Here is a 16,028-nt window from a genome sequence, read left to right on the forward strand (position 1 = left end):
CTCAGGAGGCTGAAGAAATTAGTCTTGTCACCTAAAACCCTCATAAACGTTTACAGATGCACAATTGAGAGCATCGTGTCAGGCTGTATCACCGCCTTGTACGGCAACTGCACCGCCCCACAACCGCAGGGCTCTCCAGAGGGTGGTGCAGTCTACACAACGCAATCACAGGGCAAACTACCTGCCCTCCAGGACACCTACAGCACCCAATATCACAGGAAGGCCAAAAAGATCATCAAGGACAACAACCACCCGAGCCACTGCCTGTACATCCCACTACCATCCAGAAGGCGAGGTCAGTACAGGGGCATCAAAGCTGGGACCGAGAGACTGAAAAACAGCTACTATCTCAAGGGCATCAGACAGTTAAACAGCCATCACTGGCACAGAGAGGCTGCTGCCTACACACAGACTTGAAATCATTGATTGGCCACTTTAATAAATGGAACACTAGTCACTTTAATAATGGCACTTTAATAATGTTTACATATCTTGCATTACTTATCTCATTTGTATATACTGTATTCTATACTATCTATTGCATCTTAGTCTATGCCACTCTGTCATTGCTCATTCATATATTTATATTTATTCCATTCCATATTCCATTAGGTATTTGTTGTGGAATTGTTAGATATTACTTGTTAGATATTGCTGCACTGTCGGAACTAGAAGCACAAACATTTCGCTACACTTGCAATAACATCTACTAACCATGTGTATGTTACCAATACAATTTGATTTGATTTGATGAAAGGGGAATGATACTAGAGCTAGTGAAAGACATCTAGCTAACGTGTAATGTGATGTAGCATGTCAGAGAAAGATGTGCATATCGCACTTTAGCTAGCTAGATACCAATAGGCTAACTGCAACCTATGGCATTTAGGTTCAATACAGAGCAGGCACTTAATTGGATACTAGCTTGTTAGATAATCATAGGATGTAGCCAGCTTGGAGATGCATTATATTAGTATGAATGAATAATCATTATTTTAATATGTTGGTAACCTGCTGTATGAAAGTTATAATGCCCTTGAAACCGGTGTTTGGATGATATTGGTACATCGTCTCGGGCCTAACAACACCCATGCCAATATATCCTCCAAACACCGGCTTCAAGCGTATTATCACTTATCTTTTATTTCATTCACAGGCTACGTACAAAATCTGGTGGATTTGTTGTTCAGCAGGGTTGTGGGAACCCCATATCAGGAGCTGTTACAGGAGGCTGAGGCAGTGGCCAGACTCCAGTCCCACTTCAGATTAATGGAGGACACTTGAATCAGGTTGGTCACATTTGATCTGGTCGATGGTAAAAAAATACTATCTGTCCTGGAATTCAACAAACGAATACAGATAATGTAATCAGTGCTGTGTGTACAGTGCATTCGGAAAGTATTCAGACCCCTTGACTATTTCCAAATTTTGTTAGGTTACAGCCTTATTCTAAAATTGATTCAATTGTTTTTTCCCTCATCAATCTACACACAATACCCCATTATGACAAAGCAAAAACAGTTTCTAGAATGTTTTGCTAATTTATGAGAAATAAAAAACTGAAATACTACATTTACATAAGCATTCAGACCCTTTACTCAGTACTTTGTTGAAGCACCTTTGGCAGCGATTATCACCTCAAGTCTTCCTGGGTATAATTCTAAAAGCTTGGCACATCTGTATTTAGGGAGTTTCTCCCATTCTTCTCTGCGGATCCTCTCAAGCTCTGTCAGGTTGGATGGGGAGCGTTGCTGCACAGATATTTTCAGGTCTCTCCAAAGATTTTAGATCAGGTTTTAAGTCAGGGCTCTGGCTGGGCCACTCAAGGACATTCGGAGACTTCTCCTGAAGCCACTCCTGCAATGTCTTGGATGTGTGCTTAGGGTCGTTGTCCAGTTGGAGGGTGAATCTTCGCCCCAGTCTGAGGTCCTGAGAGCTCTGGAGCAGGTTTTCATCAAGGATCTCTCTGTACTTTGCTCCATTCATCTTTGCCTCAATCCTGACTAGTCCTCCCAGTCCCTGCCGCTGAAAAACATCCCCACAGCATGATTCTGCAAACACCATGCTTTACCGTAGGGATGGTGCCAGGTTTCCTCCAGATGTGACGCTTGGCATTCATGCCAAAGAGTTCAATCTTGGTTTCATCAGACCAGAGAATCTTGTTTCTCATGGTCTGAGAGTCTTTAAGTGTTTTTTGGCAAACTCCAAGTGGGCTGTCATGTGCCTTTTATTGAGGAGTGGCTTCCGTCTGGCCACTCTACCATAAAGGCCCGATTGGTGGAGTGCTGCAGAGACGGTTGTCCTTCTGGAAGGTTCTCCCATCTCCACAGAGGAACTCTAGAGCTCTGTCAGAGTGACCGTCAGGTTATTGGTCACCTCCCTGACTAAGGCCCTTCTCCTCCGATAGCTCAGCTTGGCCGGGTGGCCAGCTCTAGGAAGAGTCTTAGTGGTTCCAAGCTTCTTCCAATTTAAAAATGTTGGAGGCCACTGTGGACCTTTAATGCTGCAGAAATGTTTTATTATCCTTCCACATATCTGTGCCTCGACACAGTCCTGTCTCGGAGCTCTACGGACAATTCCTTCGACCTCATGGCTTGGTTTTTGTTCTGACATGCATTGTTAACTGTGGGACCTTAAATAGACAGGTGTGTGCCTTTCCAAATCATGTCCAACCAATCAAGTTGTAGAAACATGTCAAGGATGATCCATGGAAACAGGATGCACCTGAGCTCAATTTCGAGTCTCATAGCAAATGGTCTTAATACGTATCTAAATAAGGTATTTCTGTTTTGAATCTTTATACATGTGCAAACATTTCTAAAAACCTGTTTTCGCTTAGTCATTATGGGGTGTTGTGTGTAGATTGCTGAGTATTTCTTCTTTTAAAATGTTTTTTATTTTAGAATAAGGCTGTGAAAGTCAAGGGGTCTGAATCCTTATGTTGTAAGGAGGTGCACCCTTCCTTCCACTGTGCCAATAGATTACTGCTGGGGCCGAGTGAGTAATGCCAACCAGTCAGTGCCATTCTGGCATGTGTCCCTTGTGAATTAGCTGCGAATCAGGATCTCTGATTAGCTATGTTCAACCGTGCATTTACTATTGGCTTCCATGACTGTATGGTGACAGTCTCTCTCTCTCCCTCCCTCTGTGATATAGGACCTGGGTCGGATATAGGAGTATTCGTCCAAACAGGTCAAGGAACTCCTGTCTTATTTGCACATCGTTATATAAGCAGAACACTGCTATGTGTTATGTGAAGTTCGGTTCATTCTACATGGAACTGTTACACTTGAAAGTGATCGAAGCACTTTGTTATTTTACATAAGCTCGGCAATTGGTGCATCACTGTTATCGTCACTTTTTTTATATTACTCTGTAGGCTAGTGACCGATGCAAAGCTACTTCCTGGAGGAAGCTTTGACTCGGTCAGTAGACTACAGAGTGGTGTGAGAAGAGTGCCATCCTCCTGCATCTCACATCTGCCTGTAGTTATTGAACTCTGCCTGCTGGGCGATCTAACAGAGGACATAAGGAGAGAGGAGACAAGGCAACACTAGCCAGTTATAGAATATTGTGTTGTAGGACAGCTGAGCCGACTCAAGACCGGGCATTCAACTTGGGAGTTGATACTGTTTCCACGGTAACATGCATTTACATAGCATGATGAAACGGTGAAACTAAGTTGCAAGCTGCTTTCGTAGCAAGGTGTTTAAAACGAGTGTCTTCAGCTGTGCCACCATGTTCAGTACGCTTCCCATGTTTGTTCTTTTGTATCTGTTCCATATTAAACTCACCTTCTGCACCTGCTTTCTGACTATACGTTACAACGTCTTCTCATACATGTTGACGAAATACTAATGTTTCAGTGTCTGGGGGTTTTACAGTGCATTCAGAAAGTATTCAGACATTCCACATTTTGTTACGTCACAGCCTTAAAATGGATTCAATAAATGTTTTTCCTCATCAATCAACCCACAATAACACATAATGACATTGGGAAAAATGTTTTTCTTTTTTTAAATAGCTTATTTACACAAGTATTCATACTCAAAATTGAGTTTAGGTGCTTGATTGGAGTCCACCTGTGGTAAACTTAATTGATTGGACATGATTTGAAAAGGCACACACCTGTCTATACAAGATCCCACAGTTGACAGTGCATGTCAGAGCAAAAACCAAGCCATGAGGTCGAAGGAATTGTCCGTAGAGCTCCGAGACAGGATTGTGTCAAGGCACAGATATGGGGAAGGATAATATAACATTTCTGCATTTCTGCAGGTCCACAAGAAGACCGTGGCCTCCATCATTCTTAAATGGAAGAAGTTTGGAACCACCAAGACTCTTCCTAGAGCTGGCCGCCCGGCCAAACTGAGAAATCAGGCGAGAAGGGTCATTCATCTGTGAATTTGATGGTTACTCTGACAGAGCTCCAGAGTTCCTCTGTGGAGATGGGAGAACCTTCCAGAAGGACAACCATCTCTGCAGCACTGCACCAATCAGGCCTTTGCGGTAGAGTGGCCAGACGGAAGCCACACCTCAGTAATAGGCACATCACAGTCCGCTTGGAGTTCTCTAGTCTGATGAAACCAAGATGGAACTCTTTGGCCTGAATGCAGAACGTCACGTCTGGAGGAAATCAGGCACCACTCTATCTCCTGGCCAATACCATCCCTACGGTGAAGCATGGTGGTGGCAGCTTCATGCTGTGGGGATGTTTTTCAGAGGCAGAGACTGGGGGACTAGTCAGGATCAAGGGAAAGATGAACGGAGCAAAGTACAGAGAGATCCTTGATGAAAACCTGTTCCAGAGCACTCAGGACCTCAGACTGGGGCGAAGGTTCACCTTCCAACAGGACAATGACCCAAAGCACACATCCAAGACAATACAGGAGTAGCTTCGGGACAAGTCTCTGAATGTCCTTGAGTGGCCCAGCCAGAGCCCAGACTTAAACCTGATCGAACATCTCTGGAGAGAGCTGAAAATAGCTGTGCAGCGTCGCTCCCCATCCAACCTCACAGAGCTTGAGAGGATCTGCAGAGAAGAATGGTAGAAACTCCCCAAATACAGGTGTGCCAAGCTTGTAGCGTCATACCCAAGAAGATTTGAGGCTGTAATCGCTGCCAAAGTTGCTTCAACAAAGTACTCAGTAAAGGGTCTGAATGCTTATGTAAATGTGATATTTCTGTTTATTGTTTTTATAAATGTGCACAAATTTCTAAAAAACTGTTTTTGCTTTGTCATTATGGGGTATTGTGTGTAGATTGATCAGGAAAAAATCTATTTAATACATTTTAGAATAAGGCTGTAACGTAACAAAATGTGTAAAAAAATCAAGGGGTCTGAATACTTTCCAAATGCACTGTAAAACCCTCTGACTCTGAAACATTAGTATTTCGTCAACATGTATGAAAAGACGTTGTGTGTAGAGTAAGTTTTATGTTTACTTAAGAGTGTGTCCAGAGATAAAGTCATGCAAGTTGGGATTTCAATCAGTTTTTACAGAGTTCTATGCTGACCTTTTTTTTTATTACAAGGAACAAGTGTGCGCCTACGTTGAAAAATGTAGGCCCGTACAAAGAAATGTTAGGGCACAATTAAAAATATTTGAGATATTAAAGCTATAATCCTTACTTTTTCTAGGCACACTGCGGGTAAAATTGTCAAGTCTTGTTTTGTAATGTTGAAATCCCAGAGTTTGGCAGTGGAGAGAAGCGGGCATGCAGGAAAGTGTGCAGGTGTGGAGGGTTGTGAGGCCACTCACTGGCACTGCCAGAGTAAGGAATCCCTGGCTCAGCTTCACTCAATCACCCAGGTTGATGGTGATGGAAGGATGTCATAGAATTTACCATGCTATAATGCCCATTGGCCATCTCTCTGACTTACTCCACATCATTGGTTCCTTTCCCTCCCTGCCCCCACCCTCTTCCAGCTCCTATGACAGATCACTCTGAGGATTTGCTGCATCATTATGACAAGCGCTATCTTTCTTTGGTCTTTCATGGAGAAAAACATGGCATCTAATCAAAGTATGAGCCAAAATGACATAAAGGGCAGCCATTTTGAGGCTATCATTGCTGTCTGTCATCGTTGATAAACACAGGCCAAACAGCTAGGAGAAACACACTGTTCCAGACCATTGGCTTCCTCCAGTCCACCTCCCATCCTCTGATTTAGAAGATGCTGTCATCGGGAAGAGCAAAGAATGGTCGGGTGTGGCGTCTGCATGGTCCTAAGGGGCTCCGACTCATATCCCTCAGCAGCGCCTGCATGTCTCCCAGCGTCCCACTACAGTGGTTGCAGCAACGCTCAGCTGCAGACAGCAACGTCTCTGACCGAGAGCCTCTACAGAGAGAACAGGGCTGATGACGTCCCACAGGAACACACTCAGAAGCTCTTACAATCGAACTGTCTCAGATGATTTTTGACTGAGACTACCGTCTAAAATTGCCCTATGCCATTTCAGTAGTATAGCTACCTGAGTTTTCCCTGACCACGTGACCTGACCAAGAACAACTCATGGCGCTAACCCTAACTACAGGATCTCATTATGGACCACTTGTAAGTTGCAAGTCCTGTTTGATCATGATCAGGGGAGCGCACAGAAAACAAGATCATTCCATCTCTCTGAGAGGCACATTTCTGAACCATATCTCGAGGGGCAATACCATCCCCCTATCTTCTCTTCCTTAATTTCTGTCACTTTCACGGCATGCATGTAACAGCTCTGAAAGGTTGTGGCCTGTTTTCTGTGAAGCAATCAGGATCCACAAAAAGGGTCGACTGCAGGGGAAAAGGACTGATGTCAGAGTGATATGTAAAAATGGAGAGAATGAGGAAGAGAGGAACATGAAGAGAGAGGCAAGGTAACAGAATGACACAGACTTAAAAAATCTATCATCTTCAAATGTATGCCAAACAAAAACCATTGATTGCAAAGTTAACAAACTCTATGCACAAGGACAACTTTCAACAATTTCCACAGAAAATTGTACAAAAATGCATTTACACTGAAAAAAATATAAACGAGACATGCACCTTTCATTTTCTCATAATTACAGTGGAGCCCAGAGATGGGGCCCTGATTGCTTGTAGGAATCTATTACTGCCCTATCGCCATGATTAACGAGGATGTACACATACACACTCATTGTGTGTGAAGAAGCTGATGACAGTGCCTTTCAACACATCGCTGAGGTGCAACACTTCACACTATAAAAGGTAATGTCACCTCCCATTAACCGGTCCACTACTGAACCCCCTGTAGCAATACACCACTCACTGCATCTTGTTTGACCTCAGAACGCACATTAGCAACCCCCTGCTAATGGCTAGGCTTTAGCTCAGTGTTAACACAATAGTGTGCAAACAACCTGGGTTTAAACCCAGTCTGTCATACCTAAAAGATTGAATTTGGCATGCACAAAAACATTTTGTCATTGCATTAGGCATCTGTCTCAGATGCCTACCACAGAATACTGAATACTGATTACGTTCCAAGTAAAGGGCTATCAATTCATAAGCCCTGAAAATGACCATACATACACTGCACTGCAGAATTAAGTCGAGTATTCGCACAATGTCTGACAAATGGGGTTCATTAACTTTTAACGGAATGGTCCAGCAGTCGGGGAGGAGGAAAAACAGATGAACGTAATTTATGTTCACCCCCTTATGGAGTAATTTGTCCTAACCTGAAAACATGTAGAAAGACACTCTCATTAAGACCCAGCAGTTGGGTGGCAGTGGTCTTCAAACCAAGACCAGGTTAATGGTATTGAGGGTTGACAGGGTCAAGAAAACAATGCCTCTCATATGTGTACAAGGACACAGTAGTGCTTGCGACATGGGGACATCCATGCAGTGGTTAAAGAAGTCTGGGATTGACAGCGAATCCCTGGTGGATTCTATACCCTGACGGACATGCCTGCCTGCGTTTACATGCCCGCCCTTGTATCAGCATAGAGCAAACACTGAAACAAAGCTAAGAAAACACTCAAACTCCGAGACAAACCCCAATCGTTGCCCCTGGTGAGACATTAACTGGTTAGATAGCACATGCACAGAGCATTGTCACAGACACATAGGCTTACTGCAGCAGTCACCAACCTTTTCAAGCCAAAGATCACATCCCAAGTCCAAACGTAAAACCAAGATCTACCACTTGCAAATAATGATGACAAAACAATGCCACAACGTAGTTCCACTTTGACATTCTTTATTTTCTTACCTGTCAGTCACACGCAACGTTTTCATTTAAATAGTATAATCAGAAATGCAACTATCATTCAACATTTTATAACAGTCATATTACATGTTTCAATATTTCCACAGGTCTATTACTCATTCACCATTCATATGGTGAATGACAAAATGACAATACTCAAGTAAGTGCAACTAGCATTCAAAATATTATGACAACAGTCACATCATTCAATTGTTCTAAAATATGTTCACACAAATCACAGCCCTACCACCATTCATTACCTCAATAATCAGTCAATTACAGGCCCAAGCCAATCATGTACAGTACTGTTTCACTTTCCCTTTTGAACAACATAACACAGATCATATCCTTTTGTAAACAATATAGCCTACAAACAGATTTCAAACTGGCAATACTCACTCACTCTGATGGCTGTGGATGATTTCACCTCCCCACACACACGCATTCAATGTGATGGCTGTGATTGCACACTATCAGCAGGTGCTCCATAGTCTGTCTCATACAGCAAGTCTAACACTGTCTGTAAGATGTCTATTAGTTAGACAAGACCTGTTCTTTGACTTGATTCTTTTCATCTGTGAAAAGGCCATCTCACAGAGATATGTTGATCCAAAGTAGGCCTTCGCCTTAAGGATGAGCTGTCGGTTTGGTAGAAAGCGACTGCTGTGCTTTCAATACAGACTTGAGCTCGTCAACTTTCTTTGAGCGAAGTGTGCTCTTTAGCGGGTAGTTTTTTTACTTGGGGTGAATGGTGTTTGTGGTGCCGCTCCACGTTACCCCTTTTAGCGAGGGCTACAGCCTGGTGACAAATCAGGCAAATCCTTTTGTCCTTAACTACGGTGAACAGGAAATCGTGTTCCCATTCTTCATGACATGATACATTTTTTGCTCTTTACGTTGTGCCTCCGCCATGGTTTCGTTAGATTGCGTATCGATAGCTCGTGAGCGTTACAAGTGCCTGAGCTAATCAGGGACATAATTTGTCAGACGTTAAAACCTAGAAACGGTATTTGATTGGCCAGATATACACCTGCCCCGCCCCTCCAACCCCATCACTTCACACATGGAGCATTTCATTTGAAATTAAATTTATAAATAATAATTAATACATTTAAACATTTAGACCTTTATGATTTTTTTTCTATGATTTTGAAAACTCCTCGCGATCGACTTTGAATGCTTCCAAGATTGACTTGTCGAGCGATCAAAAGGGCTGGTGACTTCTGGCTTACTGTAAGTACAGCAGCTAGAGAAAGAAACTCTGGATCTGTCTTCAATGAGACTTCAGGTATCCTTGGGATTCCACATGCAATGTTTGGCAGCCATGTCCCATCATTCTCTTCCCTGTCTTATGGGACACTGGCACTGCCTGCTACCTCAGGGTATGTAATGTCACCTATCCTCACACAAGGCCTTGAACAGGGTTTACCATCCCCAGTATGGCACTCAAACCTTCACAGCCAAGGTCCAAAGAAAAGCCATACACGCTGCCCTAAGTTACAAGCATAGTTTGTTGTTTGCCATTGAACAAACCCGTTCATCAATCAAATAATGGATCCAGGCACGGTTATACATCATTCCAACTTCGTTTTGAAATGGATAAGAGTAAAAGCACAAGATGGATACCCCAAAATAATGAAGACATTAGTGGCGTGCCTGCTTTTTTCCCTGAGAATAACATGCAATTTACGGCAATGTCTTCAATCATCAGCAATAACAGGGCAGAATGACAGTCAGTCAGTAATGGTAAGGCCAGAAATGCAATGTATGAAGGCAAATAATGCCCCTTGGGTCTAATAGTCGAAACAAATCATAAAGTAAAAAAAAAAAAGACAATTTCTCACTGTTGCTGAGGATTAGGAACCCATTTTCTGACATCCTTATTTCCTGGAAAACAGGGAATGGGGATAACATAACAGTTTCCCCCATTTCCTTTTGCTCTTTTATCAGTGCCCACATTCTTTCACTTCCGCTGCTGACCCAGCAGCATGGCCGAAAGTTCCAAAACACAAATCTCTTTCTCACGTTTTTGAGATGAAAACATCCTTTCCTAAAGAGATCCCGGCACTTCCCGCTAACATAACAGTTTCCCCCAATCAAGACCTGACCTCTCACAGAAAGTCCAATCAACACAAAAACTGTGAATGAGAAGATTAAAAAAAACAGCCAGAGGAATTAAAGCAGTTGTCTTTGTGACTTGCCAGCTGCCTTCCTCACCACAGCCCAGACAGTCATACATTTTTACACAGACACATTTTTATACAACACCATTACACAGGACCCCGCTAAAATAGTACAACATATAATTGAAAAAGCCTTTGCGGTAATGCATCTTCTTCCCCATAGCTTATTGAGTGAGCCAGCATAAGCCAGGCAGCTGCCAAGGTCACAGAGACATCCCCATTTACATGGATGCCCAGCAGTCAGGAGCCCTGCTGGTGCCTCCACCCTCTAAATGTGACTAATTGCTCCTACAGTTCTGCTTCTTAGGGTGCAGGTTATTACTCAGTACTGGGGTGTTACGCCTCAGTGGGCTAGTGCTCCATGCATCAGCTTCAGCTCTCAAAGTATACAGGTACACACGCACACTTGTGCATTCATGGACACACACACACACACACACAAACAGCTGGATGGGATGACATGTTGATGAGGTCACTAGAGTGTGGTGATATTAACACACCACACCTGGCCACATCAATAGGGCAGAGGTACATGCATGCTTTGACTCTCTTACAAAGATACTAAATGAGATCGCAATACTTCAATTAACAGGTGTGCCTTGTTAAAAGTTCATTTGTGGAATTTCTTTCGTTCTTAATGCATTTGAGCCAATCAGTTGTGTTGTGTTAAGGTAGGGGTGGTATACAGAAGATAGCCCTATTTGGTAAAAAAGCCAAGTCCATATTATGGCAAGAACAGCTCACATAAGCAAAGAGAAATGACAGTCCATCATTACTTTAAGACATGAAGGTCAGTCAATCTGGAAAATTTCCATAACTTTGAAAGTTTCTTCAAGTGCTGTCGCAAAAACCATCAAGAGCTATGATGAAGACCCAGAGTTACCTCTGCTGCAGAAATTGCATCCCAAATAAATGCTTCAGAGTTCAAGTAACAGACACATCTCAACATCAACTGTTCAGAGGAGACAGCGTGAATCATGCCTTCATGCCTTGCTGCAAATAAACCATTACTAAAGGACACCAATAAGAAGAAGAAACTTGCTTGGGCCAAGAAACACGAGCAATAGACATTAGGCCGGTGGAAATCTGTCCTTTGGTCTGGAGTCCAAATTTGAGATTTTTGGTTCCAACCGCCGTGTCTTTGTGAGACACAGAGTAGATGAACGGATGATCTCTGCATGTGTAGTTCCCACCGCAAAGCATGGAGGAGGTGTGATGGTGCTTTGCTGGTGACACTGTCTGTTATTTATTTAGAGTTAAAGGCCACTTAACCAGCATGGCTAGCACAGCATTATGCTGCGATATGTCATCCCATCTGGTTTGTGCTTAGTGGCACTAACATTTGTTTTTCAACACCTCCAGGCGGTGTAAGGGCTGCATCAGATGACCTGGCCTCCACAATCACCCAACCTCGACCCAATTGAGATGGTTTGGGATGAGTTGGACCGTAAAGTGAAGGAAACGCAGCCAACAAGTGCTCAGCATATGTGGGAACTCCTTCAAGACTGTTGGAAAAGCATTCCAGGTGAAGCTGGTTGAGAGAATGCCAAGAGTGTGCAAAGCTGTCATCAAGGCAAAGGGTGGCTACTTTGAAGGATCTAAAATATAATATATTAGTTGGTTACTACATGATTCCATATGTGTTATTTAATCGTTTTGATGTCTTCACTATTATTCTACAATGTAGAAAATAGTCAAAATAAAGAAAAACGATTGAATGAATAGGTGTGTCCAAACTTTTGACTGGTACTGTAGATCCAGATTGCATTTAATGGTCACAAAGGAATCCTCCCAAAGCTTTTTAATCGTGACTCATCCTTTCTAAATGCCCAGATGATAGTGGTCGGAGAATTTGGTCTAAGACTCCTCCTTCGTTCCAGTACTACAACCAGGTAGTCTAGCAGTTAAGCACGTTGGACCAGTAACCAAAACGTTGCGGGTTCAAATCCTATAGCTGGCAAGGTGGAAAAGTCTGCTGTTCTGCCCTTGAGCAAGACAGTTAACCCCCAACAACTATCATGTTTTAAGGTATGACCCAAGTGCAGGCAGTGTTGAAGAAACAAATGTTTATTCATTAAGTAGGGGCATTCAAACGATAGGTCAAGGCAGGCAGGGGTCAATAATCCAGAGGGGGTGAAAGGCACCAGAACACCAGGCGGGCTCAGGGTCAGGTCAGGCAGGAAAGGTCAGAACCGGGACTATATCAAAGACAGGAGCAAGGTAAACCGTTGGTAGGTTTGAATGAACAAAACTAACTCGCACAGACAGACAGAAAACACAGGTATAAGTACACAGGGGATAATGGGGAAGATGGGCGACACCTGGAGGGGGGTAGAGACAAGCACAAAGACAGGTGAAACAGATAAGGGCATGACAACAACAACTACTCCCCGGGTGCCGATGATGTGTATCAAACCAGCCCCCCACACAGAAGATGCATTTCGGTTGAATGCATTCAGTTGTGCAACTGACTAGGTATCCCTTTTCCCTTAAACTGCTTCCATCACAGTTTCCTATTCCCTCTGCCTGCCAAGTCCACTCTGTTGAGAGGTTATACCTTTTGCATTGATCAGCGTCTGTATCAGTGTCTGACTAACTGACTCAGCGAAGCCTTAAAGAGCAAGTCAGCAGGCTATGCTATAAGGATGTTATGACATAGAATATGCTGTAGGTGTGCCAGCGTCATCCGTTAACATTATCTCAGACTCAGGCAAGAAAAACAAAGTGGTTGTAACATACTTTTACCACCGCAGGGCTGTATTAGAGTCAGCACTGACAATGCGGAAGTCATTAACCTGAGAACGAAAACGAGTTAATCTGGTTGTGGTGCATACATCATTGTCTTTGTGTTTGATCTGACTAGCAGGTCCTGTTTGCCAATTTTGATTACCTGAAGAATAAAGAGTCGAGTTGAAACAAACACAACATTGATTGTGCATTGGGTTATGCATCAGTGACAGAGAAAAGCTCCTCAGTCATGCGACAAAGACACAATGTTGACATGACTTTTATACTAAGCAAAAATATAAAACACAACATGCAACAATTTCAAAGATTTGACTGAGTTACAGTTCAAAAATGAAATCCGTCAATTGAAATAAGTTCATTAGGCCCTAATCTATGGATTTCACATGACTGGATGGATTTCACATCTGTTGAGCACAGATACCTTAAAAAAAGAAGGTAGGGGCATGGTTCAGAAAACCAGCCAGTATCTGGTGCAACCACACTCTGCCGCATGCAGAGTGACACATCTCCTTCTCATAGAGTTGACCAGGCTGTTGATTTTGGCCTGTTGTCCCACTTCTCTTCAATGGCTGTGCGAAGTTCCTGGATATTGGCAGGAACTGGAACACGCTGTCAAACACGTCAATACAGAGCACCCCAAACATGCTCAATGAGTGATATTTCTGGTGAGTATGCAGACCATGAAAGAACTGGGACATTTTCAGATTCCAGGAATTGTGTACAGATCCTTGCAACATGGGGCCGTGTATTATCATGCTGAAACATGAGGTAATGGCGGCGGATGAATGGCACGGCAATGGGCCTCAGGATCTCGTCTCTGTATTTCTGTGCATTCAAATTGCCATCGATAAAATGCAATTGTGTTCATTGATGGTAGCTTATACCTGCCAATACCCTAATCCCTCCGCCAACATGGGGGCGCTCCGTTCACAACGTTGACATCAGCAAACCACTAGCCCACACAACGCTATTCACATGGTTTGCGGTTGTGAGGCCGGTTGGACGTAGTGCCAAATTCTCTAAAACAACGATCGAGGCGGCTTATGGTGTAGAAATGACTATTCAATTATCTGATAAGAGCTTTGGTGGACATTCCTGCAGTCAGCATGCAAATTGCACGCTCCCTCAAAACTTGAAACATCTGTGGCATTGTGTTGTGTGACAAAACTGCACATTTTAGAGTGGCCTTTATTGGCCCTGGCACAAGGTGCACCTGTGTAATGATTATGCTGTTTAATCAGCTTCTTGATATGCCACACTTGTGGAGGTGGATGGATTATCTTGGCAAAGGAGAAATGCTCACTAACAGGGATGTAAACAAATGTGTGCACAAAATATTAGAGAAATAAGCTTTTTGTGTGCATGTAAAATTTCTGGCATCTTTTATTTCAGATCATGAAACATGGGACCTACACCTTACATGTTGTGTTTATATTTTTGGTTAGTGTAGTTACCGTATAAGGTATGGGTGGGTCCCATTCTCTCTTACTGTATCCCTGTCTGTCACAACCCAATTTGGCCTCACTAATACCACTACCCCAGAGACATAAAAACCACTAGTGCTCTTGGCTCTGCTGTTACCGTAGTAACAGAGACACACAGATCTTGGATTTCATTTCACTGAATAGGGGGCACATTCTTGCCCCACAAATATTCAAATTAGGAGAAAACACCAGTTCAGACTATCTGATATTGCAGGCCTTCTGTCAAGACATAGTAGACAGAACAGGCAAATGGTATGCAACCCGTGTCTACATTCTAAAGTGAGCCTTGTGTTTTCAAATTCTAAGCAAATTTTGACATGTATTTTCTATTGTTGGATAGCACTCTTGAATGTAGTGAATAAATGTGGTTAGTACCCAGGAATTCTAGTACAACATAGTTTCAACATCAATGACTCTTCCTTTGATTAGCGAATAGGCTATATGAGATTTTGTTTGGACTTTACCTTTAAATTGCATACGCATTATGCTATTCCATTACAGTAAAGCATTGAATAATTTGCTTTGGCGATGTCCAGGTGTCCAACATCAGTTTGGAATAGTACCCAAGCAGAGAATGCCTCGCATTTGCGTCGTGTCACATTCGCACACTCCCCGATTGTGCGTGCGAACCATGGTCAACCGCGCGACCACTGTTACATCAATTAAGGCCTTATAAAGAAAACTTCTAAAACCAGCAGTGGTGCATACAGATATCATCTGCAACATGAACATGCAAACTTCACGTAAGATTCAATCATTTTCGACCGAGAAGTCGGATGGAGCATATATAGGCAGCCTTTTCTGCCTCATCGAAGTACGTCCAAGATTGCACAACTAAATGGGTCTCTTAATAAATGTGCCCTTACCTGCCCACTGTTTGGTTGGCGAGCTGTCGCATTCTATTGAATTGCTTCTTCATCTTCTATTTTTCTGCGTTAACACCGATGGATAGAGCGACTCCACATTTCTCATTGACAAAACAGTCCGGTTCTCCAACGAGAATTACAAGACAGCCCACCTTTTAACAATCCTTTTTTATCATAGCCATAAGGAACGCATCGCAAATCAAGAGTAATAGGGGAGACAATTTCAACGCATTTTATGGTCCCTGTCACGCAGTCCACTGCTCAGAGATGCTGTACCAATTTCTCCGGGCAGAGTGACAGCTCACGACACGACGCTGCGCAGTAGCGCAGTATGGGGAATGTAGTTCCACCGACCAAACGTTGAGCCTACAAAGAGACCATCAATGAATTCTACATGATACAGTGTTTAAAACAAAGTGTATACACTTTTTTTCAAACTGACAAAATATCTAGCTAACACCCTTGTTCAGTTTAAAAGCAATTCCATTGCTCTATAGGTAGGTTACATTGAAAAACAAGAAT

At 43.0% G+C, this 16,028-nt stretch overlaps 1 protein-coding gene across 3 annotated transcripts in view; it reads right to left on the reverse strand.

Annotated features, from left to right (window-relative positions):
• The window catches only part of LOC110498769 (rho GTPase-activating protein 44), a 117,334-nt gene extending 101,562 nt beyond the window's left edge, over nucleotides 1-15,772 (reverse strand). For all 3 annotated transcript variants that reach the window (XM_036955935.1, XM_036955934.1, XM_036955936.1), the window contains exon 1: nucleotides 15,507-15,772. In XM_036955935.1, the coding sequence (XP_036811830.1) occupies nucleotides 15,507-15,559 (53 nt within the window). In that variant the 5' untranslated portion in view covers nucleotides 15,560-15,772. The remainder of the gene's footprint in view (nucleotides 1-15,506) is intronic.
• Between the last annotated feature and the right edge of the window lie 256 nt (nucleotides 15,773-16,028).

The sequence above is a fragment of the Oncorhynchus mykiss genome, chromosome 20 (genome assembly GCF_013265735.2).
Source record: "Oncorhynchus mykiss isolate Arlee chromosome 20, USDA_OmykA_1.1, whole genome shotgun sequence".
Classification (NCBI taxonomy): domain Eukaryota; kingdom Metazoa; phylum Chordata; class Actinopteri; order Salmoniformes; family Salmonidae; genus Oncorhynchus; species Oncorhynchus mykiss.